This window comes from Sturnira hondurensis, unplaced genomic scaffold, assembly GCF_014824575.4.
Source record: "Sturnira hondurensis isolate 20B ecotype Veracruz unplaced genomic scaffold, ASM1482457v3 Scaffold0001221, whole genome shotgun sequence".
In the NCBI taxonomy this organism is placed as follows: Eukaryota; Metazoa; Chordata; class Mammalia; order Chiroptera; family Phyllostomidae; genus Sturnira; species Sturnira hondurensis.
The window spans coordinates 3,612,885-3,638,901 of NW_028073852.1; the positions used below are offsets into that span (position 1 = coordinate 3,612,885).

General features: G+C 52.7%; 1 protein-coding gene across 2 annotated transcripts; it reads left to right on the top strand.

The window, feature by feature from the left end:
* Positions 1 to 1,387: 1,387 nt before the first annotated feature.
* On the top strand, positions 1,388 to 24,458 carry PRPSAP1 (phosphoribosyl pyrophosphate synthetase associated protein 1). 2 transcript variants are annotated; one of them, XM_037065023.1, is made up of 10 exons: positions 1,388 to 1,801; positions 4,528 to 4,580; positions 5,606 to 5,672; positions 14,744 to 14,916; positions 16,241 to 16,356; positions 16,757 to 16,812; positions 17,370 to 17,515; positions 22,035 to 22,105; positions 22,708 to 22,854; positions 23,349 to 24,458. In XM_037065023.1, the coding sequence occupies exons 1-10, from the start codon at positions 1,632 to 1,634 to the stop codon at positions 23,505 to 23,507; spliced, it is 1,158 nt and encodes a 385-aa protein (XP_036920918.1). In that variant the 5' UTR covers positions 1,388 to 1,631; the 3' UTR covers positions 23,508 to 24,458. The 2 variants fall into 2 exon arrangements, with proteins under 2 accessions (XP_036920918.1, XP_036920927.1); XM_037065032.1 differs by having other exon boundaries at positions 1,399 to 1,487.
* Positions 24,459 to 26,017: the final 1,559 nt, after the last annotated feature.

Here is a 26,017-nt window from a genome sequence, read left to right on the forward strand (position 1 = left end):
AAATACCCATAAAAAACCAAAAAATAGCTGTGTCATTTTTGACAAATGGCAAACAGTTCAGAAAGGGTAGGAAAGCAGGAGATGGGGGTGGAGACTTTGGCCAGATCAGGATAAGAATTGGGCTTGGAGGTGGTGGATCGCTCTGGAGGCTTTTAGACAGGGGGCCCTGGGGGGGGGGGGTTTGTGAAGGGAGGGCTAGAGCTGTTGGAGGGGAGGGTGGATGGAATGAGGAGTAGTGAGACCAGTTTGGAGACCACTGCCCCACAGGGCCCTGGCCAGGTAGCTCAGTTGGTTAAGAGAGTCATCCCAACGTGTCAAGGCTGATGGGTCAATTCCTGGTCAAGTGTATGTAAGAAACAACCAACCAATGCCTAAATAAGTGGAAAAACAAATCAGTACGTGGATGAATGGAGCAAGGAACCGGAAGAAGAGTAAAGGAGGACCCTGGGATTGATTGACTGGGAACCTCACGGTTATATTCACTAACAGGGCACAGAGGAGGAAGTGCAGCTTAGGGACAACTGGGAGAATGAAGAATTCCTCCCCAACCTGGGACAGGTGGTAACTAAAGGGTTCCTTTCTCTTCACTTTCACCTCGGGCCGAGGGTGTGTCTCTCCGGAAGGCATTACACTGCCCTGGGCAATGAAACAGGAAGCACTGAGTAATGAGCCATCTTGCCCCTAAGAGGACTTACATCCTAGTGGGTAGAAGACGGGTATTCACAAAGGTAAATGAAAATACAAACAACTATACATAGTGTGGTCCCGCGGGCGCCGTGGGTGGCAGGGGAGGGTTTACCGTGATGGAGGTGATCTAGGAAAACTTCGCGGGGCAGGTGATTTGTGAGTGGGTCTTTGAGGGACGGAGCACGTGGAAGAAAAGGAAGAAAGACATGATTAAAAGCAAAACGAAGAGCGTCAGGAGCGCCTTTGACTCCTTCAGGACGCGTTGCCTCACAGGGACTTATAAGGTTGGATTGTGGCTCACGAGTACGCCACCTTTGGGGAATTTTAGTATTGCAGGCAAGCGGCGGGGAAAAAACCCCGCCCTCCACTTTTAAAGCCATTCCAGCTGAACGCATGCGCATAGGGTTGTGTTACCATAGAGGCGCAAAGCTAGATCGTCATCTTCCCCGGAGGCGGACATTTTGGGTTCTGGCAGCAAATTTAGAAAGGTCTGGGACTGCTACCGAGTCAGGCTACACAGCTCAAGAAGGTGAAACCGAAGAGCTCCTGTTGGAGGACAAAAATCGAGTGGCGGAGCGACTTCTCGGTGCTTCCCCAGGAAGGACACGCTTTTAGAGTTGTCCCCCCACCTTGCCCTCATCTGAGATGGCGGCTCTGCGGACGCTCTAGCTGGCGCCTCTCGGATTTCCCGGATCCCCAGAGGGGGCGGGGCCTCGTCGCAGATTCTTTGGAGGCTACTGCGGTGGTCGCAGCGAACTCTGGTTCCGCCTGAGTTCGCTGTGGCTTTTGGTACCAGGAGGGTGCGGGTCCCGGGCCTCTCTTTTGGGCAGAGCTGCTCGGCGCTTTCTCCGGCCGGATCCCCTGGCCTCGCGGACGCCTCAGTGGGAACCACTCCCGGCTGCAGCCCTTCGAGGGCCGGCGGTAACCGCTCCTCGGGCCGGACGATGCCCAAGAAGCTGTTGCTGCTGCCCTCGCTCTCCGTGTCCTCCGCCTTCCGCGCCCCGCGAGCCAGCCCCGCCTCACGCCAGGCCATGAACGCCGCCCGCACCGGCTACCGAGTGTTCTCGGCCAACTCCACGGCCGCTTGTACCGAGCTGGCCAAGCGCATCACCGAGTAAGAGTGGGAGCGGGGGCCGGGAACGCCCCGAGGGACCCGGCCCGGAGGCCGTCCGTACTCCTCTTCCTCTCCAGGTCCTGCAGCAGGCCGAGGGATGATTTGCCCCATCGCCTTGTACCTAGGCGAGAGGGTCTCAGAATCCTGCCATTCCCGGCGGGACAAACCTTTGGAGATGAACGAAGGCGTCCCGCCCCTCCCCCCCAATTCTGCAGATTTTTAGTAATTTAACACATCCCAGCCCGGTTGCTAGACCCGCTCTCCTCTGTCACCCCACTCCCGCTGCGCCAGACGGTGGTGAGGATCCTTGTGACCCCAGCAGGGAGCGCCTTGGAGAGGGGGCTGTGAGCTGGCTCCCTTTTCCACGGCTGGAGTTGACCTAGGAATCTGGACCTCGCCATTCTCAAGCCTCCTCCCTGAGCCCGGGGTCAGGATGCAGCTACAACGCGGAGCACGGATAGAGCGGGTGCACTAGGTGGGCGGTGGGCGGCGGGCAGCGGCTCCCTAGGCCCGCCGGGGAACGACCATGCTGTGGGGCGCGCCCTGAGAGAGTGGCAGCTGCAGGCCCACAGGGCAGCCGGAGCTGGTCCTGGAAACGATGGGTCTCACCTAGTTTCCAAGTCGGCTTGAGGTCTCCTCGGCCTTTTGAAGTCATGTCTTTGCCTTTCCGTGTCTGTTTAACCCCAGGACCCCCATGGTCTCCGGTGGCCTGGACACAGCTTTGAGATGCCTCCCTGGGCTTGCCACTTACCCGGCTCCGTGACATGGGGCGAGGGACGTGGTTGTTCAGAACCGCATTTGTAAAACAGGGATGATTCTGTCTACTAGGCACGAATATTGGGAGCTGGGACAAAAGCATGCCTACGGAGCATCTCTCGGGGCGGAGACTCCCGGGCCCGTGGAGGGTGCGCGCTGCACGGCCGTGTCTCTGCTGGCCTCTCGGGGTGGAGAGCCCCAGAGCCCTCGGAACAAACCTGTGGCCGGTGGGAGGCATAGAGGTCATCGCTTGTATTTTCACACTTAAAGTCGTTTTCGCATTTTAAATAGTTTTACATTAGCGTCCCTCTGAATTTTTCCGAGTCGATAGATAAAAGCGTGGTTATATTTTTAAATCCTAGTCAGGAATGTAAAAGAAAGGGGAAACTTGAGTCCTGTTTTCTCAGTCATGTTTTTCTTTTCAGTTAGAACTTTAAGAGCCAAGAGTGTAAAAAAACACTCCTTCTGCTAGGTCTGTTTCTAACCCCGGATTTTTGTCTTTTCTGAGGCCAACTAAAACACCAGCGATAACCGTAAAGCTGGCGTCTGTTTGTTTGGGCGGTGTTTTTCACCCACTGACCTTGCAGGGACAGCAGGAAGGAGGACACATGGAAAACCTCATTGGCTTTGGCTCTTTGATCCGGAAAGGTTTAAAGTTGCTGTGAATAATGAATACCTGTGGCTACTTATCTGTTTCATATGTTAAATTTCTCAGTAAGATTTTATTTGAAAGGTTTTCCCACTTAGCAGAGTTTGAAGACCGTAGGTGAGATTGGCCCCTGAGGTTGTGACGTTCCCATGATTCCGTTCAGATCTCAGTGTTGAGCGGGGATTTGCAAACTTTTTTTATGATGCACTTTTACTTTTTAATTGAATTTACTGGGGTGGCATTTGTTAATAAAATCACGTAGGTTGCAGGTGCACCAGTATAAACGTCAACTGTGTACTGTACCACGTGTGCATCCCCCCTTGAGGGTGTGCTTGAGTCAATGAAAACGTTAGGTGCATTACACCCCCAGGCTATGTGCAAATTACACAGGGTGCTAGTGAACCCCTGCGCCCTGCATCCAGCTTCCACACTGTGTTCACCTTGTTTTGTTTCATCCGCTCCACCTGCCCCTCACCTCTTCAGCTGGAGTACTTTTTAAAAAAGATTTTATTTATTTTTTAGAGAAAGGGGAAGGGAGGGAGAAAGAGAAACATCAATATGTGGTTGCCTCTCACGTGGCCCCCACTGGGGATCTGGCCCACAGCCCTGGCATGTGCCCTGACTGGGAATCCAACTGGCAACCCTTTGGTTCACAGCCCACACTCAATCCACTGAGCTACACCAGCCAGGGCTTGGCTGGAGTATTTTTAAACAGATTCCAGCCTTCCATCATGTCATTTACTCATAAAATGGTCATGCCAACCAATAAGATCTAAAACAACAACAAAAAATACAGCACCATTAACTCCTTAACATCATGTAGTGTTGTTGGTCCTTATTCATATTTTCCTGATTGTCTCAAAAAGGGCTTTTTACACTTGATGTGTTCCAACCGGGGTCCAGATAAGATTCACACTGATTTTGGTTAATGGTACTGAAGGCTCTGTGCTTTGACAATTGAGGTGTTCACCTCTCGCTTACCATTTCGGAATTAATTGCTAGTATCCAGGTAGTTGTTTGGGAATGATTTTCCGAGACAGTCATTCATCAAACAGTGATCCAGACACCAAGCCTTGGCTGTGGGCTCGTCCTGGTGCAGCGTCGTGTTACAGAATGCTGAGTGCTGGACGCTGCTTGTGGACTGACTTGTGGACTGACGGCAGGTTTTTAGCTCTTGATGAATGAAACTTCGCAAGTTGTTTTTTGGGGAAAGAATGCCAGTCTAGTTATTTTCATCTTTTTGTTAAATTTATGCATATGAACTGGAGTTTTGTTAAGAAAGAGTGCTCTTAATTAATTGCCTTTTATTTTCCCCTCACAGGCGTCTTGGTGCTGAGTTGGGGAAGTCTGTGGTGTATCAAGAGACCAATGGAGGTAAAGTTAAAATGATTTCTTAAACATCCTTTGCTCTCTAAACTATGCTTTAATTGGCTGGTATGTATTTAAAAGGCAAAGGTTACTCATGGTTAACACAGGAACACTTCTCTCTTTAACATTAGAAGTATAAGTCATCATTCTATGCTTTCCTTTAGATCTTTACTACTTTTTTTTAAGATTCTATGTATTTCTAGACAGAGGGGAAGGGAGGGAGAAAGGGGGAGAAAAACATCAGTGTGTGGTTGCCTCTTGAGCGCCCCACACCAGGGAACCTGGCCCACAACCCAGGCATGTGCCCTGACTGGGAATCGAACCCGTGACCGTTTCGTTCACAGACCAGCGCTCAGGCCACTGAGGCATAGCAGCCAGGGATAAATCTTTACTTCTTTGTTCTCCTTAAAGGCTACTTTCCTCATTTGGAAATTAAAGGAGAACCGGAGAGAGAGTTTTTCTGTGGTGGTAAATACTCCTTGCTTTTCTCTCTCTCGTTAGGTCACCAGTTGGCATCAGGAGCCATCTGGTACTAGGTAGTGGCAGCTTAGGGAAAGACCCCTGCATTTCCCCTCGGGTGTCTCGTAGACTCTCGCCGGGGCCCCGTGTTCGCTGGCCTGTGGGTTTCCTGGGGGAACTGTTGCTGGGAGAGCTACTGAGAGGTTTCTCTGATGGACTCGGTGAAGTGCTGGCTGGTTTAGATTCACCTGTACTCCCTTCAGATACTGTCTGGGTTTTTTTTCTTTTTAAAAATATTTTATTTACTTGTTTTTTAAAGGGAGGAAGGAAGAGAGGGAGAAAGACCTTGGTATGGGGGAGGTGCGTTGATTGACCCCCTTTTGTGTGTGCCCCACCGACCCGGGACCGAACCCACGGCCCAGGCCTGTGCCCGACTGGGAATCCACCTGGCGACCTTCAGCATCCTGGGGCAGCACCCAGCCGGCTGAGCCACCCCCGCCAGGGCAGATGCTGCCCGGATGTTGCATCATGAAGTGCTTTTCTTAAAGGTGCAGGACATTTTTATTTTTCAGAAACAAGAGTGGAAATAAAAGAATCTGTTCGTGGCCAAGATATTTTCATTATACAGACAATACCCAGGTAAGAGTTAGCAGTACCTTGGTATAATTCATTTTCATTTCATATAAAATTACAATGTGTTTGCATGTGAAGTGGTTTCCCTGAGTTCTGTGAGCCAGTCCAGCAAACTCATAACTCCAGGAGGGGTGACGGGGACCTCTGGTTCATAGCGGGTGCGCCACAGTCACAGCCGGCGCCGTGGGCCTGGTTGTCACCTGAAGTGGGAAGGGGTGCCGTCTGGAGGGAGGGCGTAGCCCGTGGGAGCTGATGCTGTTCTCCAAGTAGATCACGTCGGAGTGGAGCTGAGTTTAGGACGCCCCGCTGGCGTCTGGAGAGTGCCTCAGTGTGGGAGGAGCCCACACACATTTGGGGGCAGAGTCCTCAGTGTTCCGAACGTACGGCCTCCTTTGAGGGAACCGTCTGAAGGAGACTGAGGGCCATCGGGTCGCAGGGTGGGTTATTTGGTCCCCAGTGTAACAGAATTCCCCTGCAGTGACAACTGGTAGTTACCATGTGCTTTATTTTTAGTCCTTTTTTATGGTTACAGAAGCAATGCTCATCACTAAAAATATAGGCATTATAGAAATGTGTGTCAGAAAATAAAAATTTCAGCCCTCGTCCGCTCCCCAGTCTTCTGAGATAACTAACTACTTTAAATAGTTGTTTATTTCTCTGTGTTTTATATATGTGTACACATTTAGGCTCAAAAATCAGAAACAAGTAATTGTAATTTTTCTGGATGGTTCAAGTTTCAGGAGCATAGAAAGACATGTCCCTGTGCCCTTTGACACTGGCCACCCACCCTCCCCCCACACCGGGTGGCAGTTACTACCCATTTCTTAGGTGTTCTTCCACAGACTGTGCATGCTCAAGCAATTGCTTGTATATTTCTCTTAATATTTACATAAAAGTAGTCTAATGTACTCTGCTGAACTTAAAAAAATAAAACCGTATTAGCACAGGAAGAGCTGCCTCGGCCTTTAAAAATGCGCATTTTGGCACAATCACAAGCTTCCAAAATGCCTGCAGGTGTGGTGCAGCCACCTGAGAGTAGTTGCTGCCTGACACCCCCCCCCCCCCCCCGGCCCAACGCTGCAGTGGGCAGTCCCCACGGCCAAGGACTTTCCCTGCCTGGCCCTGCACAGCCGTCAGAGCAGGTGCCCACACCCCTCTGTGACTGCTGTCTAACCCTCAGACCACGGTCACAGGTGGGGTTTGTTTTTTAAAATATTTATTTATTTTTAGGGAGAGGAAGGGAGGGAGAGAAACATCGATTTGGCTGCCTCTTGTATGCACCCCAACTGGGGACCCGGCCCACAGCCTGGGCGTGAGCCCTGACTGGGACCCGAACCTTTGCCTTGCGGGCCCACGCCCAGCCTGCTGAGCCACACCAGCCCGCAGGCCCCGTTCACATTTGTCTGCTGTCCCACACGCTCTCCATCGTGCCAGGAGCATGGAGCGGTGGTGCCTCTTTGGCCTTCCTCAGCCTTTGCTTGACTTTCAAAACTTGGCCACTGCAGCCAGTTGGTCGAATATCACTCGATCAGGTGTGTCAGGCCTTGTATTGTATCCCCCTAAAAGCAGAGGGGCCGGAGTGAGAGGCCGCTGGCATGTATCTGGGACCCAAGAGGAGGCTGTTTGGGAAGCGCCGGCTCGGGCAGAACCCGAGCGGCGTTCTGAGCGGGGCTGCAGGCAGGGGCGCCTGTGGGAGAGGGAGGGGTTTTCCGTGGGTGTGAGTCAGTCAGGGGAGGAATTGTGGCAGGTGTGTATGAGCTGAGTTGTTTTTTAGCTGTAGGTGGTGGTGCCGATTGTAACGAATGTTTTTAGTTTTCAGTCTGAAGTCAGAACGCCCGCTGCCCGCAGCGGTGCAGGCACTTGGTGAGGGCGCAGCGTGCCCTGGCCAGTTCGCAGGTGGCTGTGCCGGCACAGTCCCCGAGAGTCGAGGCGGAGCGGTTCCAGGCAGCCCCGACGCTGTGTCAAAGTGGCCTGGTTTGTGTCATTCTTCGTGGTGACAATGGGGTTCGTCTGTGCGGTTTTGGAAGGAAAACCGCCGGAGTGGAGTTGTGTCCTCGTCTGGTCGCTTGCTGCTTCATAATGTGTTAGATGCATGGACCCCGATTTGTTCAGCAGGCACGTACTGGACTGTTCCTGGTCCTGTGTGGACGCAGTAGTGCTGCAGCGGAACGTCCTGGAAGTGTGTCTTGTTGCCCGGCTCTCCGGTGTCTCCGTGGGGAGACGCCGAGAAACGGGACTGCAGCATGCGAGGACCTGAGCACTTGCGGTGTCGCTAGGCCACATGCATTGAGAGCCGTTGGTGGCGTCTGTAGTATCGGGAGGTGCCTCTCTGTGTTGCCCTTCCTCGTGTGTGCACTGATCGACGTCCCCGTCGGCCGCATCAGCCGGTCTGGTTTGGTATCACTTGCCTCCCAGCGGTTTGGTTTAACACTGCATCTGGGGAGTGAGGGGACACCTGAGGGCCTTGCCGAGGAGCGTGACAAGCAACTGGGGCGGGCTGGCGCTCCAGAACTGCTCCCTGGCCTTCGGAGCTCGGTTGCGTTTTGTTGGTGGTATTGGTAAGGTTGCGATGTCATTGCTTCTCCCCGCAAGTTCTTGGCGTCCTTACGGCATGGGAAAGAGCCGCTGTGACCCGAGGTCCTCGGCTTGGCTACCTCAGCCTGCTGAAAGCCGTTGACCAGGTTATCGAGGGGTGGCGGAGAACAGGACCGGGCACCACAGCCATGACAGGCCGGCTCTGCCACTGATCCTCCAGGGCATGTGGGCTGCGAGTCCACATGGAGGACGGTCTCCTGCCTCTACCCTGATGGGTATGTGCTGGCCAAAGACTCAGTCGTGTGAAGAACCCTTATCTTTAAGAAACCGTACAGTCACATCCCGGTCTGCGTCTTGGTTTGGAATTGGGGCCCTGACTTCTAACTCTTCTCTAGGGATGAGGTCACTCTCTCGGGATCATTGCCCCGAGGATGCGAGTGGCTCTGCTGTTGGCAGCCCCATCTGTCCGTGTGTTTGGGGGTCACCCCTGCGTTGGGGGGGCCACGAAGTCAGACCCCTGACCTCAGAGGCCCCAGTTTGTTGGGTGGCATCAGAGACTGAGGGTTGGGGGGCTGCCTACCCTGCGGTCTGTGGATGCTGGTGAGTTTCTTGTTTTCAGGATGAGTTGGAACAGGTGAGGCTTGATGGCTTTGATGCCTTGGGTTAAGTATAATCTTTTATTTATTTATTTTTAGAGAGAGGACGGGAAGGAGAAAGAGTGGGAGAGAAGCGTCAGTGCGTGGTTGCCTCTTGTGCGCCCCCTACTGGGGACCTGGCCTGCAACCCAGGCGTGTGCCCTGACTGGGAATTGAACCGGCGACCCTTTGCTTCACAGGCTCATGCTCACCCCACTGAGCTACACCAGCCAGGCCTTGAAGTGTAATCTTTTTTGATACATTTCATGATCATAGGATTGACTTAGTAGGACCAAATATTTTTGTAGCACATTTTCCTGAGGCTGTCACATGTTCTTTCCCCTCCATCTCCAGTGCGGGTCAGGACATAGTGAAGAGGTGCGGTAATAGCCCACTTTGCAGGGGCTGGTTGGTGCCAGACACGGCTCTGGGGGATTCGGGGGGCATCTCGTTGGGTCCTCACCGCCGCCTTCTGAGGCAGGTGCTGTTCTCATCCCTTTGTGGTCTCAAAGCAGAGATTTCTGCATTTGGGTGTGCCTGTGTGTGCCCGGTCGTGCGCGTGGGTTAAGGGCACAGCCTGACCCTCGCTCTCATTTTGTCGCCGCATATCGCCCTCCCGGCTTCCTTAGGGCACCAGCTCCTTGAGGGTGTGGCTCTTCCTTTTGCTGCTGGGTCTCCAGCACCCACAGCCCTTTGGTTTGATGGGTAAGTGGATGTCGACCTTCCATGTCAGTAGCGCATATAGCCCCTTGCGTGCGCGTGGAGCGGATTGACGAGTGCTGTGCAATCCTTGTTCATTCTCCTCTTCGTGAAATGCCTGGACCCTCCTCTGTTCTTGGACTTCAGCAAGTCCCTGATAACTGGTGTGACTGCGTTTCCCACTGCATCTCCTCTGAAGTGGAAAAGACCTTTGCAACTTCTGTCTGTCCTTTGAAATCCTGGTTTTAGTTCAGACTTCCTTCAGTACGTCACACACAGGAAGAGTTTGCAGTTTACCGCCAAGCGGAGTTCACTGTGAACAGCACTGTCCTTTTGGGATCTCGCGATAATGTGCTGTCAGTCTCCTTTGCAGTAAGAAGTGGCCCTTTGTGCAGTTCTTGGGTTCGATGTGGCAACCAAGAACGCGTGGTGTGAGTATTTAACATGTGCAGCCGAGTGACGGCACAGCGTTTTCCAGGGAAAGGACAACACAACACGGAGAGAGACAGGTCGGTTCCTGACTGCGGGGAAGGGTGCGCGTTAGTCCTCTGGTGCTCAGAGCACTGGAGAATTGGACCAAGGGGCGCCCGCCAGGTGCGGCTGCAAGGTTGCAGCGGAGAGTGTGACTCTGGCGGAATAACCATGATGACACACTTACTGAAGGTGGTAGCATCCTCTGGGTTAGTTACTTTTGAGATTGTTCAGAAGCCGTCATCATCTGCCCAGTGGTTCAGTTTGGCAGTTCATGTGACGCACTGTCGAGCCATCTCCGACTCCCGGCCACCCCGTGAGTGAGTGGCGCCCACACTCTGCGGTCGTAGTTCAAGGTCCCTCCCTGCCAGGCGCCGTCCCACAGCACGCAGCTGCGCAGCCTTCTCCAGTGCATGTTGCTCGGACAGCCCCGGGGTGCGTCCCCTGGAAGCGCCTTTGGGACTGGCGGCGTATTTCTTCAACCAGTCCAGCAGTGGTAGACTTTTGGTTGTTGGGGATGGACCTGGTTTTTGGAAATAGCCAACAACCGTGCTGAATGGGGTGAGGTTGAGTCTCTGAAAGGTCTGTCTGTGTCTGCACTCACCTCCTGTGTGGGGGGGGGGGTGCTCTTCTCCCCAGTACCAGGCAGTCCTCTCACACACCAGCTCAGTTCGGACCCTGTCTGCCTGGAGACAGCCTCAGATCCCACAGGTTAGGGCTCCATCCTAGCAGACCCCCCAAGCACTGGTCACAAGTCCAGGTGGTCACCTCGCTTCTGACCCTCCAACCCAGTGACTGGCTGATTGGAGGTTCCAGTGACCCTGCTTTGGTTTTGTTAACGTGTTAGAGGGTCTCACAGGTGTAACTCAGTACCAGCCCGATGGAGGAGACTCGCAGGACTAGGTGTGGGGGGGGGAGCCTCCACGCCCCGAGGGGCCGCCCGCCCCGCCTCTCCAGGTGTTCCCCCACCCAGCCTCTCCGCGCTCCCCCCTTTGGGTTTCCATGGAGGCTTCATTACAGAGGCACCGTTGATCACGTTGGCCTGTGGTGATTTTCGAGTCCACTCCTGGGAGGCCAGGAGGGTGGGGTTGAAGGTTCCAGCCCTCTCGTCACACGTGTTTCATCCTCCCGGCAGCCAGCCCCCGTCAGCAGGTGCAGTCGGAAGTGGCCTCCTGCATCGAAAGACGCAGAAGCGTCTTTACTGTGCTCACTGCGTAGGAAATTCCAGAGGTTTGGGGAATTCTGTGCCGGAAGTGGGAAGACCAAATACGTATTTCTTGCTGCGAATCACAACGTCATGCCGTGGTGCTGAGGTTTTAGGTAAAGTGGATAGGAAGCTTACAAAGTGTCTTTTGAAGGACGACTGTCTTGTTTATGTTACCAGTTCTGATGTGTGGCAGTAAGAAGACTTGCTAACAGAACATGGACTGCTTTTTTTTTTTTTAAGCTTTAAAATTTTTTTAAAAATATTTTTTTTATTTATTTGTGTGTTTATTTATTTATTTATTTATTTTAGAGAGAGGGGAAGGGAAGGAGAAAGAGTGGGAGAGAAACATCAATGTGCGGTTGGTTGCCTCTCATGTGTCCCCTACAGGGGACCTGGCCTGCAACCCAGGCCTGTGCCCTGACTGGGAATCGAACCGCTGACCCTTTGGATCACAGGACTGCACCCAGTCCTCTGAGCTGCACCAGCCAGGGCCTTTGACCAATTCTTTGCTGCAGATGGTTCGTTGTTGGAGGTGGGGCGGGGTAAGCCTCACCCCATCGGTGGGTCTCAGTGCTGTCTGTGGGGCTGGTTGGGTTGCAGTCCCAGGCAGTGCAACTGACATGTGTGAACGTGTCTGTTTCCTCGATCACATTCCTTTTTGCCCATCAAGAGGGCTGAGTTTAATATAGGATATCATTCTCTTAGAGGAAGGAAAAATGTTTAATTAGTAAGCAATTAAGAGTGTCCTACTTAGATACAAAGACTATAAGAATTAGCCAAGATGTACTTGGAACGGCCTTAGGGAACAGATAAAGCAAGGCTGCCTGCCAGCCAGTTTTTCTCCCCGCTGCCAGCCCACAGTATAACGGTTTGGTGTCCAGTGTGTGCAGCGCTCCTCCATGAATGGGGAAAGCCAGTGTGACAGAGGCCCTTTGGTGGCCTTCCTGACCAGTGAGGAGTGGGGTGTGGAAGCCATCCTTAGCCTTGGGCTAAGGGGTGCTGACCACTTGGCACAGGTCTTCAGGGAGAGGAACAAGTGGGAACTGGAAACCTTGGGGGAGAGATTAGTGATTAATGGGAGGAAAGGGCCTCTGAAGTCAAGGCGCCTCCGAAAGTGTTCTCCTTGCGTTAGCATCCAGCTGTCTGGGCCTGCCTTGTGGCGGCTCTTCTGACCTCCTCGTGTCCTGGTTGCGCGTTGTAAATGCCACCACAAAGCCAGTTAAGACCCACCGCCTGCGCAAGCAGGTTCCAGAGCCGGTCACGTCAGCTCCAGCCCCGAACGTGGTGTGGGCACTGGGATCTAGGAGGAAGCCAGGCCCAGGGGAGCCGTTCCAGGGCTGCACAGCATGATGTGAGTGGGGGCTGGGAACGCAGTCAGTGCACTTCCGACGTCGACGGGCAGTCTGTGTGGAAGGGCTTTGCTGTGGCGTAAATGATGTCTGGTGTTTAGTTTGGACGTGGGGTTATTTCATACTGCCCTGCACATACTGTGCAGGCTTCCAGCCGAACATTCAGAGCCCGCGGGGCGTCCTTTTAGGTGACAGATGCGGGAAGGGACAGGCAGGGAGCATACAAGTGTCTAGTGAGGGAACGGTCTCACATGAGTTAGCTGCACTCTTCTTGGGACAGATGACTTCCACCGGAGTGACCCAGTGTGGTCTCTGGCATTCCCCCAGGCCGTGGCCAGCTGTGTGGACCACTTGGCCTCCCCCGCCTGCTACAGTGCCTGGCCCAGGTCGCTCAATAGGTATTTGTGGAATGGATGGATGACCTAAATTTGGCCAAGTGTCATGAATTCCTCAGTACTTTGAAAGTCCCGATTATACCGAAAGATTGTGTGTCCTCTGACCTTATTTTGCCTGACTTGGGACATTATTGCTTTTGGAGTATCATGGACAATAAAAGGGTGCTTGCTGTGCTGTCGTAAATTCCTAGCAGCAGGTCAGGTGGGCCTGTGAACTCCTCCGTGATAGGTTTTAAGCCGCCCTCCCCCTTGTTCTTGTGCATCCGGGTGACCGGCCTTGAAATGCCAAAGTCAAACCTGGTCAGCCCTCTGACCTGGTCCCAACCTGCTTTCCTCCCACCTCCCTGGAATCTTCCCTACTTCCCTCCTCAATTTCAAATGCATAAAAGAAGCTGCAAAACTTACCCTCCAGAACATTTGAAATCTTCCACAGTTGTCGCCGGATTGTCTCAAATAAACTTACAAAAATTCTCTACAGGTTTGGACGTTTCTCACATCAACAATATTAGGGAGAAAAATGCCCCTATTTATTTCCAAGGAAGGCTTGATACTGGAAAGGGACTCTTTGGGAAGGAGGCCAGGGGGTTGCACGCTTGACGCAGAAGGGGGGTGTCTTTTCAGAGGACAGAGCCCACCTTAGCCCACCTGGATCAGCTTTGGCAAAGGGTAGCCATCCTTATTCCTTAACAGTGGAAATGGCCTTTCCTTGGACAGCTTTCAGACCCATAGTTCAGACCCTTCTGTGTCCTGGGTAATCTTTAACAGGAATCGGCGTAGCTCAAGGAGAGAAAGGGTGGAGAGTTCTAAGACCTTCCCGTTCCCTACCCTGCCCTTCACCCCCAAAAGAAGAAAGATACCAAACCCTTTCTGGTAATCTTCTTTATTGTCCCTCCTTAATTTCAAATGCATAAAAGAAGTTGTAAGCCTTACTTTTTAAAAAAAGATTTTATTTATTTTTAGAGAGAGGGGAAGAGAGGGAGAAAGAGAAACATTAATGTGTGGTTGCCTCTCGCACACCCCTATTGGGAACCCAGACATGTGCCCTGACTGGGAATCAAACCAGCAACCTTTTGGTTCACAGGCAGGCACTCAGTCCACTGAGCCACAGCAGCCAGGGCATGTAAACCTCACTCAGTTTTGATGAATGGCCAAAGAGAAGAGCAAGCAGGTTCCCCTTGGGGTCCACAGGGAACGAGGGGCCGGCCTGCTGGCCTGCCTCCAGACCCCTGGGTTGGTGCTGCAGATGACGGCTAACTCTGGTCGCTAGCAGCTGGTGTTTGCTTCACACGCTACTGCAGTGACTGTCACTAACCTGAAGGCCCAGGCAAAGGTGACAGTGGATAACCGAGCTGAGGGTTTAAGGAACCACAGATGAAAACCGGCGTTCACACAGCTCAAAAGGAGTTCATCTGGCCCTGGCTGGCGTAGTTCAGTGGATTGAGTGCGGGCCTGTGAACCACATGATCGCGGTTCGATTCCCAGTCAGGGCACGTGCCTGGGTTGCAGGCCAGTTCCCAGGAGGGGACTCACGAGAGGCAACCATGCATTGATACTTCTCTCCTTCTCTCCTTCCTTCCCCTCTAAAAATAAATAAATAAAATCTTTATTAAAAAAAAAGTTCATCTGCTTCCCCCACACTCCTGGGGTGCCGCCATGGGGGGTGTGGAGATGACATGCCTCCAGCACCCTCTTACCCTGGCAGCTCCCGGGAAAAGGCTGCGGTCGAGATCTTTTCCGGGAGCTGACAAGTGAAACTGACTGCAGACTGTGCACTTCCCTCGTCCAGAGACGTGAACACGGCGGTGATGGAGCTACTGATCATGGCCTACGCGCTGAAGACGGCCTGTGCCAGGAACATCATTGGGGTCATCCCCTACTTCCCCTACAGCAAGCAGAGCAAGATGCGCAAGAGAGGCTCCATCGTGTGCAAGCTGCTGGCGTCCATGCTGGCGAAAGCGGGTGAGTGCGGCCCTCCCGGGCTCTGCCCTGCCCGAGGTGAGCCCAGGCCTCATTTATCCAGTCGGGAACCTTTTCTCTCTAAGTGCTCATTTGCTAGTTGCGTTCTCTCGTGCCCTGGCCAGTGCTGGTTAGGGGTGTGTGAGCCTAGGTGTGAATTCTCACTTTGTTCTGTTCTCTCCGTCCTGGAGTGACTTTATCTGCTTCAGTGGTTTCTACTCTTCTCCAGTCTCGGCCTTTGTCATCCTTCTGTTTGCTTCTGTTACACTCCATCTCACCATCGTCCCGTTTTACCTGGTGGTCTTGGCAGTGGGTGTGATCTTTTGAGCTTCAGGTCTAGATGTATGTATTTGCCTTCGTTAACGAAGTTCTGTTTGTGTGCAGACACTTCAGACCGGGTTCTGCTGTTACTGCTTCTGCAGCTCACACGCCCTCGTTCCCTCCCGACTGCAGAGCAGAGGCCGCGGGTTCTGCTGTTACTGCTTCTGCAGCTCACACGCCCTCGTTCCCTCCCGACTGCAGAGCAGAGGCCGCACTGGCTGCTTTCGTTCTGTTTGTGGTCATCCCACTCTGGCCTGTGGGTCAAGTGCAGTAATACTTCCTGGGTATTGGAATTACAGTTGCCTGATAGTTATTTAAAACTCTAGCCAAAAAAAAACACAAAAAAACAAACCCCAAAACAAAACATCACTAACATAGTTGTGTCCTCAGAAACTTACACGTTTTTTGTTTAGCCCTAATAATTATAATTATATCAGTCTGTTTTCATTGTTTTTCCATAAATATATTTCTTGACCCAGCCTTTTACAACAGACAGAAATTGCTCCAAACCCTGCCATATCTGATCTTTGTATTACATGAGTTTCTTTTTTCCTGTACGTACATTACTTTGCCTTTGAGTTCTTATTCCTTCAGCCTTAGCCACAGTCTTTTAACATTTCTTCCTAAATTCTTTAATCAAGACCTTACTATATTTTACATCAACTTTTGCTTCGATGTTTATTAATTCCATCCTCATGTTTTTGCTTCGACCTGAATTTTCTTGATTTTGAGGCCTAAGCTCATGATCGTAACAGGGAGAGCACTTTTCTCGGCTGCAGTTCTTTGTCCATGTGGAAGGCCGCAGGCTCCTTTGCATTAGGGTGGCCATGCTGTTCCGCTCCTTGAGCCCTGTCGGGGCTACAGGTGGAGTCTGTGACTGACGTGTTGGGTGACAGCACCCCGGCCTCGGTCTCTTGTTAGGGAGCAGGAGTCGGGAGTCTAGTCTGCCCCCTGTGGCCACCAACTTGCAGGGGTGAACTTGTAATTCTCTGTTTTGAAATTTCAGGTTTAACTCACATTATCACGATGGATCTCCATCAAAAGGAAATTCAAGGCTTTTTCAGCTTTCCTGTGGACAACCTTAGAGCCTCTCCTTTCCTGCTTCAGTATATCCAGGAAGAAGTGAGGAGCCTCCAGCTGCACCCCCTTGTCCTCCAGACCACCCTGTGTGGTCTTCTCTGGCGTCCAGTTCTGACGCTGAGGGCACCTCAGAGATCTTGCCCCTCAGGCTGGGCACTGAGGCGGCCAAGTAGGGCCAGCAGCCAGGCAGGGCCAGGCGTCTCGGAGCCGTGGAAGCAGACCACCCTCCGTGCATTTGTAGGGATTTGCCTGTTTTCCAAAGTTAAGGTTTTAAGAATTAGTTTCTTTTTATGTTGTTGATGTAACAGTACTTTTGCAATGTGTGAATGAGATTCCAGCCTATGTAATTGCTAGTATAGATAGGTGTTATAAGAGGAAAAAATGTCATACTAGCACCCAGGTATAATTTTTCAGTGTTTTCTTATTTTTCCTCCAAATCTAGATTCCAAATTACAGAAACGCAGTCATTGTAGCTAAGTCTCCTGATGCTGCAAAAAGGTAAGTAACGGCAGACACTTACAGCGGTCCCTGTCCCCCGTGGGCACTTCCTGAAGTCAGAACGAGCTGTGTGCTGTCCGGGGCCTGGCATCGTGTGGCCTGGGGCAGCTCCCGGGCCCCGCTTTCCCTGAGTCCTTGTCCTGTCCCGCACCCCCACGTTGCCTAGCCTAGTTTCCAGGCCGCATGGGCGGTTCTCTGAGCCACTCAGTTTCCTGCTGGGAGAGAACGCTGTTCTTCCTTCAGTTTCTGAGGGCGAAGGACACGGACGGGCTGTGAGCCCTTTTCAGCAGAGTCCCCCTGTGAAACAGCGTTAGAGCACTGGGCAGCGGGTGGCACCAACGTCATCCACGGTCGGTGCTGGCCCCGGTCTCAGCGCACCTGCCGCCGGAGGCGTTTGCGTTCTGGCCTGTGCCCACATTCCGTTTTGTGTGAATAATTGCCTTGTGGGTCCGAGTGGTCGAATGACATTTGCATTTTGTGACTGATAAAATGATGGAATAGTGATGCTTGGCTTGTCCTGTCACGAACTTCACCATCTCCCTGCGTCTCCCGCTCAGGGCCCAGTCGTACGCCGAGAGGCTCCGCCTGGGGTTAGCCGTTATCCACGGAGAGGCTCAGTGCACGGAGCTGGACATGGACGACGGCCGCCACTCTCCCCCGATGGTCAAAAACGCCACCGTCCACCCTGGCCTGGAGCTGCCGTGTAAGATTAGCTCTGGTTTTTGCTTTATTTGTAAACTGAAGAAAGTCCTGAATGATCCCAATGGTGTGCGTCGGTCCCCTATCCGTGAAGGGGGCTGTGCTGTGCAAGTTTGCAGACTGTGAGGACGGCCGCCCTTACCTGGGCAGCGCTTAGCATTCGGAGAGTGAAATCGTCGTCGCTGTAGTGGAAGAGCTGTGCGTGGTGCTGTGGAATCTTGAGCCGTCACACTTGGGTGACACCGTCCACCGCGGATGGAAAAGCAGGTTGTGCGGGGTGAGCAGCTGCGCGCGCAGTGACCCAGCTGTTGGGCCGAATGCCTTCCAGACTGGCGGTCAGCACGGCTGTGCGGGGGCCGCTGGTGTCCCTGGAAATTTTGAGTTCTGGGAGATACAGGATGCCTTTAGGGCTTGTTTCTTTTACAGACGTGCATCTGTTTGCCCCAGAAACACAGCCGTCAGCAGCGGGGGAGAACGGTTGCACCTCACCCGGCCTCCTGTGAGGGTGGGCAGTCTCGTCCGTCCTCATTATCGGAGGCAGGGAGCTAACATTGTTGTAACGCTGTTGTCCGCTCTTTGGACCTTGTGTTTTACTAGTTGTCCAACCAGTGTCCTTCAGAGCAAAAGGGGAAAGTTTTTTTCAGAACTGTAATCCAGTCTCAGATAACACGCTGCACTCAGTTGTCATTTCTCTTTAGTCTCTTTAATCTGGAATGGCTTCTTTGTTCTGTGTTTCTTAAGACCTTGATCCTTTTTATTTATTTATTTTTAGAGAAGGGGGAGGGAGGGAGAAAGAGAAGGAGAGAAACATCAGTGTGTGGTTGCCTCTCACACACTGAGGACCTGGCCCGCAACCCAGGCATGTGCCCTGACTGGGAACCGAACTGGCGACCCTTTGAATCGCAGTCTGGTCACACCAGCCAGGGCTGATCCTTGATACTTTTGAAGTGTACAGGCTAGTTTTTTTTGTAGAATACTCCATAATTGGGGCATGTTTGTTTCCTTGTGATTAGGTTGAATCAGTTATTACTGTGATGGATGTCAAATGGTGATCTTTCTAATTGCCCCATTTCCCCTCTGGTTCGTTCATTTGTGTCAGTGTGGATTCCCAGAATCTTGTCTGTTCAGTGTGTTCTGACCTAATCCATTGCTACTTTTTATTTTAATGCTCACATTGCCTCAGATATGGCCAAAGAGAACCCTATAAACTGCCTCCAGTGTTTTTTTGACATGTGCGCTCAGTCACCGCACTCGACGGCCTCTGACTAACTTTGACTCACGTTCTTTTGTAAGTGAAAATAAATTTATAGCATAAATCCCAAGAAATAAAGTTATTGAGTCAGAGGTTATTTTTTTCAAGATCTAAACAAAATGCCTTTTATAATGAATTACACAAAATCAAAACTCAAACGAGTTCTGCTTGTAAATTCCACGGACATTATATTTTAAAATAATACTATAAACTTATTTTCTTTAAATGTGAGTTAGCATATCATGTATTTTTAGTAATACTCCAGACAACCATAACCACATTAATACTTGATAGAATTTTGATCTCTGCTACTCCTTCCCAAACAGTATCCAGTTCAAACATCAGTATAACTTTCATTCGATGAAGAAAATATTTTATTTGTTTCCAAAACAAATTTGAGGAGTTCTGTTTGGTTCAAATTAAAGAAAAAGGCCCAGTTAAAATAGGGAAACAAAATTTTCACTTGTTGGAGCTGAAATCGGTGTACGTACTCCAATCAAAGACCCGCCCCATGTGGCCTTTTTAAGTCCGTAAAAGTCTCCCGGGCCCAGCTCCAGGCTGCCCGCACTGCCTCCCCTTCCCTTTCTCTCACTGGGCCTTCAGCCTCTTCCTCTGCCTCTGGTCTGTCCACGTGGGCTGGGCAGAGGCCACGTTGGCAGACATCGCTGACGTCTCCGGAGCTGCAGACGGAAGCCGCTCTGTTCCAGGCAGGCTGTCTTCCCCGCGCACCCCCGCGCACCCCGCGCACCCAGACCCTGGTGCAGCACGGCGCTGGTGTGGGTCATTTGTCTTCGGTTCCCTTTTAGCGATTTAGTCAAGAGAACTCTGAAAAAAATGCTATTTCTTGTAGGTGTAATTGAACCTTCTGAATTAGATATGCTTTATATTTATTTACTGTTTTGGTGGTTTTCTAGTATAATGGAGATGAAGATGTTAGATGTTAGGAAAAGGCCAAAGGAGAGTAAATCCTCACCCTCGGAGTCTTCGCGTCTTTTAGGAGGGTGAACTGTTTGTCTTCCTAGAGCCCAGTCTTCTACGGCAGCCGTGGCTCCCAGCCGAGGGCCACCCTGGCGTCCAGGGGTTTACCAGTGTCTGGAGAGATTTCTGGCTGCCTCAGCCCTAGGGGTTGGGGGTGCTGCGGCGCTGCTGGCACCCCACGAGCATCCTAATGGACAGTTGTCCGGTGCAGAACGTCAGTGGTGCTGAGGCGGAGAGACCTTTTTGGAGTAATTTATTAACAGTGAAGCTGTGCAGACGCTCCTGTTTGATAAGGTAGAGTTGGTGCCTCCCTGACGGCAAGGCAGCTACCGAGCCTGGGCGCGCGCTGGTGGTCCCTCAACTCCGCCCAGGGTTCGCCACAGTGGTGACGGCTGTTTATTCTACTCCCCATCTCTGTTTAATGTCAGTCAGACAGTGAGTTTGACATTCCATTGAACTGGAAATAGACCAAGATCAGAAGGATAAGGAATGAATGTTCCTCTTTTGTTCTTTATTTTAGGAGGGAAAGGTTTGGTTAATTGGGAAAGTGTGTTTGTGTGTGTTTGTGTGTGTGTGTAAGATCTAAGGATGGTTATAAATACAGCATTATTTTACTTGGAAATGCTAACTTCAAAAGCAAACAATGTTTTCTACTTTCATAGGAACGTTGGAAAATATTTGCTAATTAACATTTTTATTGCAGTAAGTTGATGTAGTTTTAACAGTGATTTCTGGCTACAAGTAATGATACACAATTCATTTATTCTTAAACAAATTTGGTTTTGTTTGATAAAATGGAGGAGAACAGAATCTTAAAACATAAGGTAGTGTAAGCATCCTGTATCCCTGACCTTCAGAACATACGTTACCTGCTCCGGCTGGTGTGGCTCAGTGGCTGAGTGCCGGCCTGGGAACTGAAAGGTCACCGGTTCGATTCCCACTCAGGGCACGTGCCCGGGTTGTGGGCTGGGTCCTCAGTCTGGGAGTGCATGAGAGGCAACCATTCACTGTTTCTTTTCCTCTCGTTCTCCCTCCCTTCTCCCTCTCTAAAAATAAGTAAAAAAAATCTTAAAAAATAATTTTAAAAAGCTTTCCAAAAACATGGAATACTTAGCCTACTCTTCTGGAGTCCTCTTCCTCTTCTCGGTTTGCACCCTCCTTTTGAGGGGGAGCCCTCGTTTCCCGTCCCCGTGCCGTGGATTGTTTGGGCGCTGTCGGGCCTTTCCCAGAGGTGTTCGTGGTGAGATGAGAGGCCGCGTCTTTGAGGCCTCATTGAGGCAGGAAACATGGTGGGCCCGTGGCCATTGTTCTCGGGCAGCTCTGATCACATCCACGGCGTCGTCACCTGGTAACAAGGTTGCATTGTCGGTTGAGGTCACTCTGGAAGGAAGCCAGTGCCGGCTCTCTGCCCGCGGCCCTGCCCTGTGCAAGTCCCCGCAGAGTGGCGGTGCTTTCTGTGTCCGTCCCGGAGCCGGCATTTGTGTGGTCAGTGGCCAGCCGGCCCTCATCCGCGCTCGGGTCCGAGGGCTCCTCCTGGCTCCTCCTTCCCCGCACCCGTGCTGGCAACAGACTGCCGGTGCCGGTCACTGTGGCTGTCGCCGCCCTCCAGAGGCGAGGCTGGCCCAACTAAGAAGGGCTGTGGTGGGCGTGTGTGCGCAGCGCGAGCGCCATGTTAATCATTTCAGCACGTCTGCACGGTGATTACACACTCAAATACCGTATTTTGCCATGTGTAATGCACACTTGTTGGCCCAAATTTTTGAGAGAAAAGTAAGTACGTGTATTACATTGTACATGGGTAGTGCTGGAAATGCCTTGTATCTGTCCTTGTGTTTTGTGATTGTTACAGAAAATGTCTTGTATGATAATATGTTCAAAAATAAATGCAAAAATTTCTTTATAATACAAAAAAGCAAGTATCTAAATATAAATAAATAACTGAATTTAAAAAATTATAAAAAAAATTTTTCCTGAAAGTTTGGACCAAAACCATGGGTGCACATTCTACACTGGAGCACATTATACACAGAAAAAATACCGTAATATTTGGGCATATTGGGTAAAGTAAAATCTGTTCATTCATCCTGTGTGTTTCTGCCTTTTGATGTGGCCACTAGACAATGTGTGGTCCCGACAGGGTGTCATCTGCGCCCCAGGCTCACAGAGGGGTGTCTGCTGCCTGCTCTCCGTCCACGTGGCTTTGCCACCACCTCAGAGGGCGAGGCGGTCGGCGATCACCTCAACTTCGTGATGCCTGGCTGACGGGGTCTTGTCATTTGTTTTGTTTTGCTAGTGATGATGGCCAAAGAGAAGCCCCCAATCACTGTGGTCGGAGACGTTGGTGGGAGCATCGCCATCATAGTGGTACGGTCATGTCTTCCTTCACGGGCAGAGGTGACACCTCTGGCTCTCAGGCACCTGTCCTCCGGGCTACATGTCCTGAGACAATGACAGCTGTAATTGGGCCTGCGCCCTTCCTCCCCCAGCCCCAGGGGACAGGCAGAGACTTGACAGAGGCGGATGGGGCTGTCACAGCAGCAGGGGCGCAGAGAGCACAGAGCCCCCGCCCCAGCGGGCCTGCCTCATCCTCCCTGAAGGGCCCCGAGCCTTACTCTCCTGTTTTAATGCCAGGGTGTGCCTGGCCCGGCCGTCCTTGCTGGGCGGAGGGACGCCCCTGTCACTTCCCTGTCTCTCAGAAGAGCCAGCAGGGCGCCGGCTGTGTAGGGTCAGTCTGCAACTCGAAGTGGGAGACGAGCCTTGGGGTCGGAAGCTCTGGCTGTAAATGTCGCTGGCTGCAGGGCTTTGGAGCTGTGCACCGACAGCCACGCGGAGCACTGTCCCCACAGCTCTGCCGCCAACGCCGGGTGCCGCCCTTGCCTGGGCAGGCGGCCGTGCTTGTCACCCGCCGTCCCGAGGGGCGCAGGGAGGGCGGGGAGGCTCCCTCACCCTCACACGGGTCTCCGCAGGACGACATCATCGACGATGTGGAAAGTTTCGTGGCGGCTGCGGAGATCCTGAAGGAGAGAGGCGCCTATAAGATCTACGTCATGGCCACTCACGGCATCCTGTCCGCGGAGGCCCCCCGCCTCATCGAGGAGTCCTCCATCGACGAGGTCTGTCCGCGCGGCGGGCTCGGGCCTCACCGCTCCTCTCTGAGAATGGGGGTGCTCGGCAGCCCCCACAGCGGGGGGCAGACCCCTGTCCGGAGCGCCCCCGCGGGCAGCACGCACTGGGAGACATGTTCGGGAGTGCACGTCTCTCTTATGGGTCTGCCTCGTGCGCTTCGGCGCAGCGTGTCGGTCGATGCGACCGATGCCGCAGTGGCACGTCCCCCGGGACTGGACTTCTTCCCCGCGACGCAGAGCTTCTGCGCAGACCTGCCCCCCCAACCCCCACCCTGCGTGCAAGGACCACGGCCCTCGGGAGCTTAGGCCCCGGTCCACACGCGAAACCTCCCCCTGGCGTAGTTGGTTCAGTTCAGTTCGTGAAAACTACACTCCGTGGAGTGAGGTTCGGCGGATTGGGGCTTGGGCTGGGGGCAGACCTTTCCGAGTGACCGTGCGGGACACTGCAGTAACTGTGTGTTTTCCCTGGCCGCCGTGACTAGGTGGTGGTGACCAACACTGTCCCTCACGAAGTGCAGAAGCTGCAGTGCCCCAAGATAAAGACGGTGGACATCAGCCTGATTCTTTCTGAGGCGATTCGCAGAATCCACAATGGCGAGTCCATGGCGTACCTCTTCCGAAACATCACTGTGGACGACTAGCTCCGCGGCCCCGGCCCGGGGCTCGGCCGGAGACCGAGCCGTCTCGTGCGCACTGTCACGGGGTCAGATGGTTGCACGCGCACCTGGTGGGCAGGAGGCAGACAAAGCTAACAGAGAAATGGCCTTAACTGTGCGCCCTTGTCGTCCTGCCCCTTAGAGAAAAGTTACAGGCACCTTCCCAAAAGAACCTGGAAATCTTGCAGTGTTGAAAAGGCGTTCACTGCAGATAAAGTTTTAACTCTGCAGTGTTGTTCGGTGGTCTGGGCCGCAGGGGGTGCATGTGGGGCTGACCTCGGTCAGGGAAGCAGAGCGCCGTGGCACTGTCCCCGTTGCAGTCGTCCTCTCCGCAGCCGCCCTCACGGAGAGTCTTCTGGAGATCGCGCTTTCCCTGCGGAACTGCTGCGCCTGCAGCCCTCGGTCCATGGGGCGATCGTGGGGTTACCCCCCCGCAGAGGGCGTCTGCAGGGCTCACGCCATTGTGCAGACGCCCACTGCTGTGCCTTCTGGTGGCTGACCCGCGTCCCAACTCTGCAGGAGATGAGGGCTACACAGTAGAGGGTGGCGGGGTCCCTGGCTGGTCCCAGTCCCTGGACATGTCTCCTCCTGTAGGCCCTACCCCTTCCTAAGCATTGAAGTTGAATAATATAGTTAGGATCTAAGTTTGCAAAAAAAGAATAGAACTAACTGTACCTCTTTCAATTATAGGTGACACTTGTGTTTATTGCATTGCCTAGGACTGCACTTGGCCTTCCTGCCCCCCTTTAAGGTTATATAATCAGAATTCTGATTTATGCCCCAGTCGTCAGGTACAGACTTTCCGTGCCTTTGAGGCGAATCCAAGGCAGGGCTGAATGTCGTCTGGGAAGGAGGGGTGTCTGCTGGGCAGTGACCTGGAATTGCCTATGGGTTCTGCTGGTTCCTGAGAAGTAATAAAGGACAGTTCGCACACTCTGCAGTTGTAGCTCTTTTCGGGGAGGTTTCGTTGACACTTTTACCTTTAGCCCCTTCCAAACGAGTGCAGACGTTCCCCACCCACCTGCAGCCCAGACTCTGAGCACGTTAGCTCTTCCAGCGTACAGGTGAGTTGCCTTTGGTTAACAGGCCACGGAGGGGCATTTTGAGAAAAGAACTTAGTTATGAAAGGATGAGCATCTCTTTTTATAATTAAAGGGGGTGGAGGAAGAGCCACCAGGGACGTTCCTCGGGAGCCCCAGTTCTCATTCGCAGGTTGGGCAGGTGACTAGGCCTTCTGGGTCTCTGTCATCAATGGTGGAAAGGAAGGTTTGGGTGGAAAGCTCCGGTCTTGGAGCCCAGTTCCGTTTGTGCCCGCTGCTCAGTCCCCGCCGAGTAGAGGCTTTTCAGTGTGTGTATCCAGTAGAAGCACATAGTGGAACGTACTTCCTGGGATCAGAATGAGCATAGGTTAGAACAGGCCCTTTCCAGCAGCACTCAGAGTCCTGGCCTGCCTGGCGGGACTCCAAGCGTCAGGGATGTGAAAATGAAGAGGGGGGCGCTGGGTGGGCCTCTGGGGGCCGATGTGCAGGCCATGGCTAGTGTGGTCGCAGGAACCTTGGGGAGTCACTGAACTTAGACTTGAGAAAGCCGATGCAGCTTCCACTTCAGCTGATGCCTGATCCCAAGGCTTTAACTTGGTGATCTGGCTTCACTTTCATAAGATAAGCTGGTGAGCGCAAAGGAGAGGACCGGGACTTTGCTCCCCAGGATACTGGGGAGCAGTATCCAAAGGCCTGTGTGCCTGGCACTGGGGGTCTAATGGTGACCAGGTCTGCAGAGGCAGCCTCCTGGAGGTTGGAGGTCGCAGCTTTGGGCTGGACGCAGTTCCCAGGGAACGCTGGCTTGTGGTGGGGACAAAGGGTTCCTGCAGCTTACATTTTACCAGCTCAGACTCAACTGAACGTCTGAATCTGAAAGGAGTGACCGTATTTTTAGATGCGTCTCAAAATACCATACAAGACACCAGGCCGTAAGATGCACTCAGGTTTTACAGGAGGAAAATAGGGGAAATTTTTTTGAAGCAAAAAATGTAAAATAATTAATAACCTGTGACCCTGCTCCACCCCTGCCTCCCCTACCCACCGTGAGCCAGGTAAGCTACCTTCAGACTAAGATGCATCCCCCTTTCCCCCAAATCTGAGGGGAAAAAAGTGCATCTTACGGTCGAAGAAATACGGTAAAACAGGGCTAAGGTGCGTGCCCAGTTTTCCTGCAGCGTCCCTGCGCGTGTTGCACGTTCTGGCGGAGCCGGGAGTGGGGAAGCCCTGCCCCTGGAGAGCGCCGAACTGGCCCAGCGCGAGTGTGCGGTAAATTAGGCCGGTGGAGCAGGGAGAGCACTGTCACCGAGTAACTAATTGGTGTCAGATGTGCGGGGAGCGGTCTTTTCTAAGCCACCCTTCCTTGGATGGCGCAAAAGGACGTAGAAACTGCCCCCCAGGGGCCAGGGCGTCCGCACTGCACCCTTAGGTCTGTGCCACTGCTCAGTGTAGTGGGAC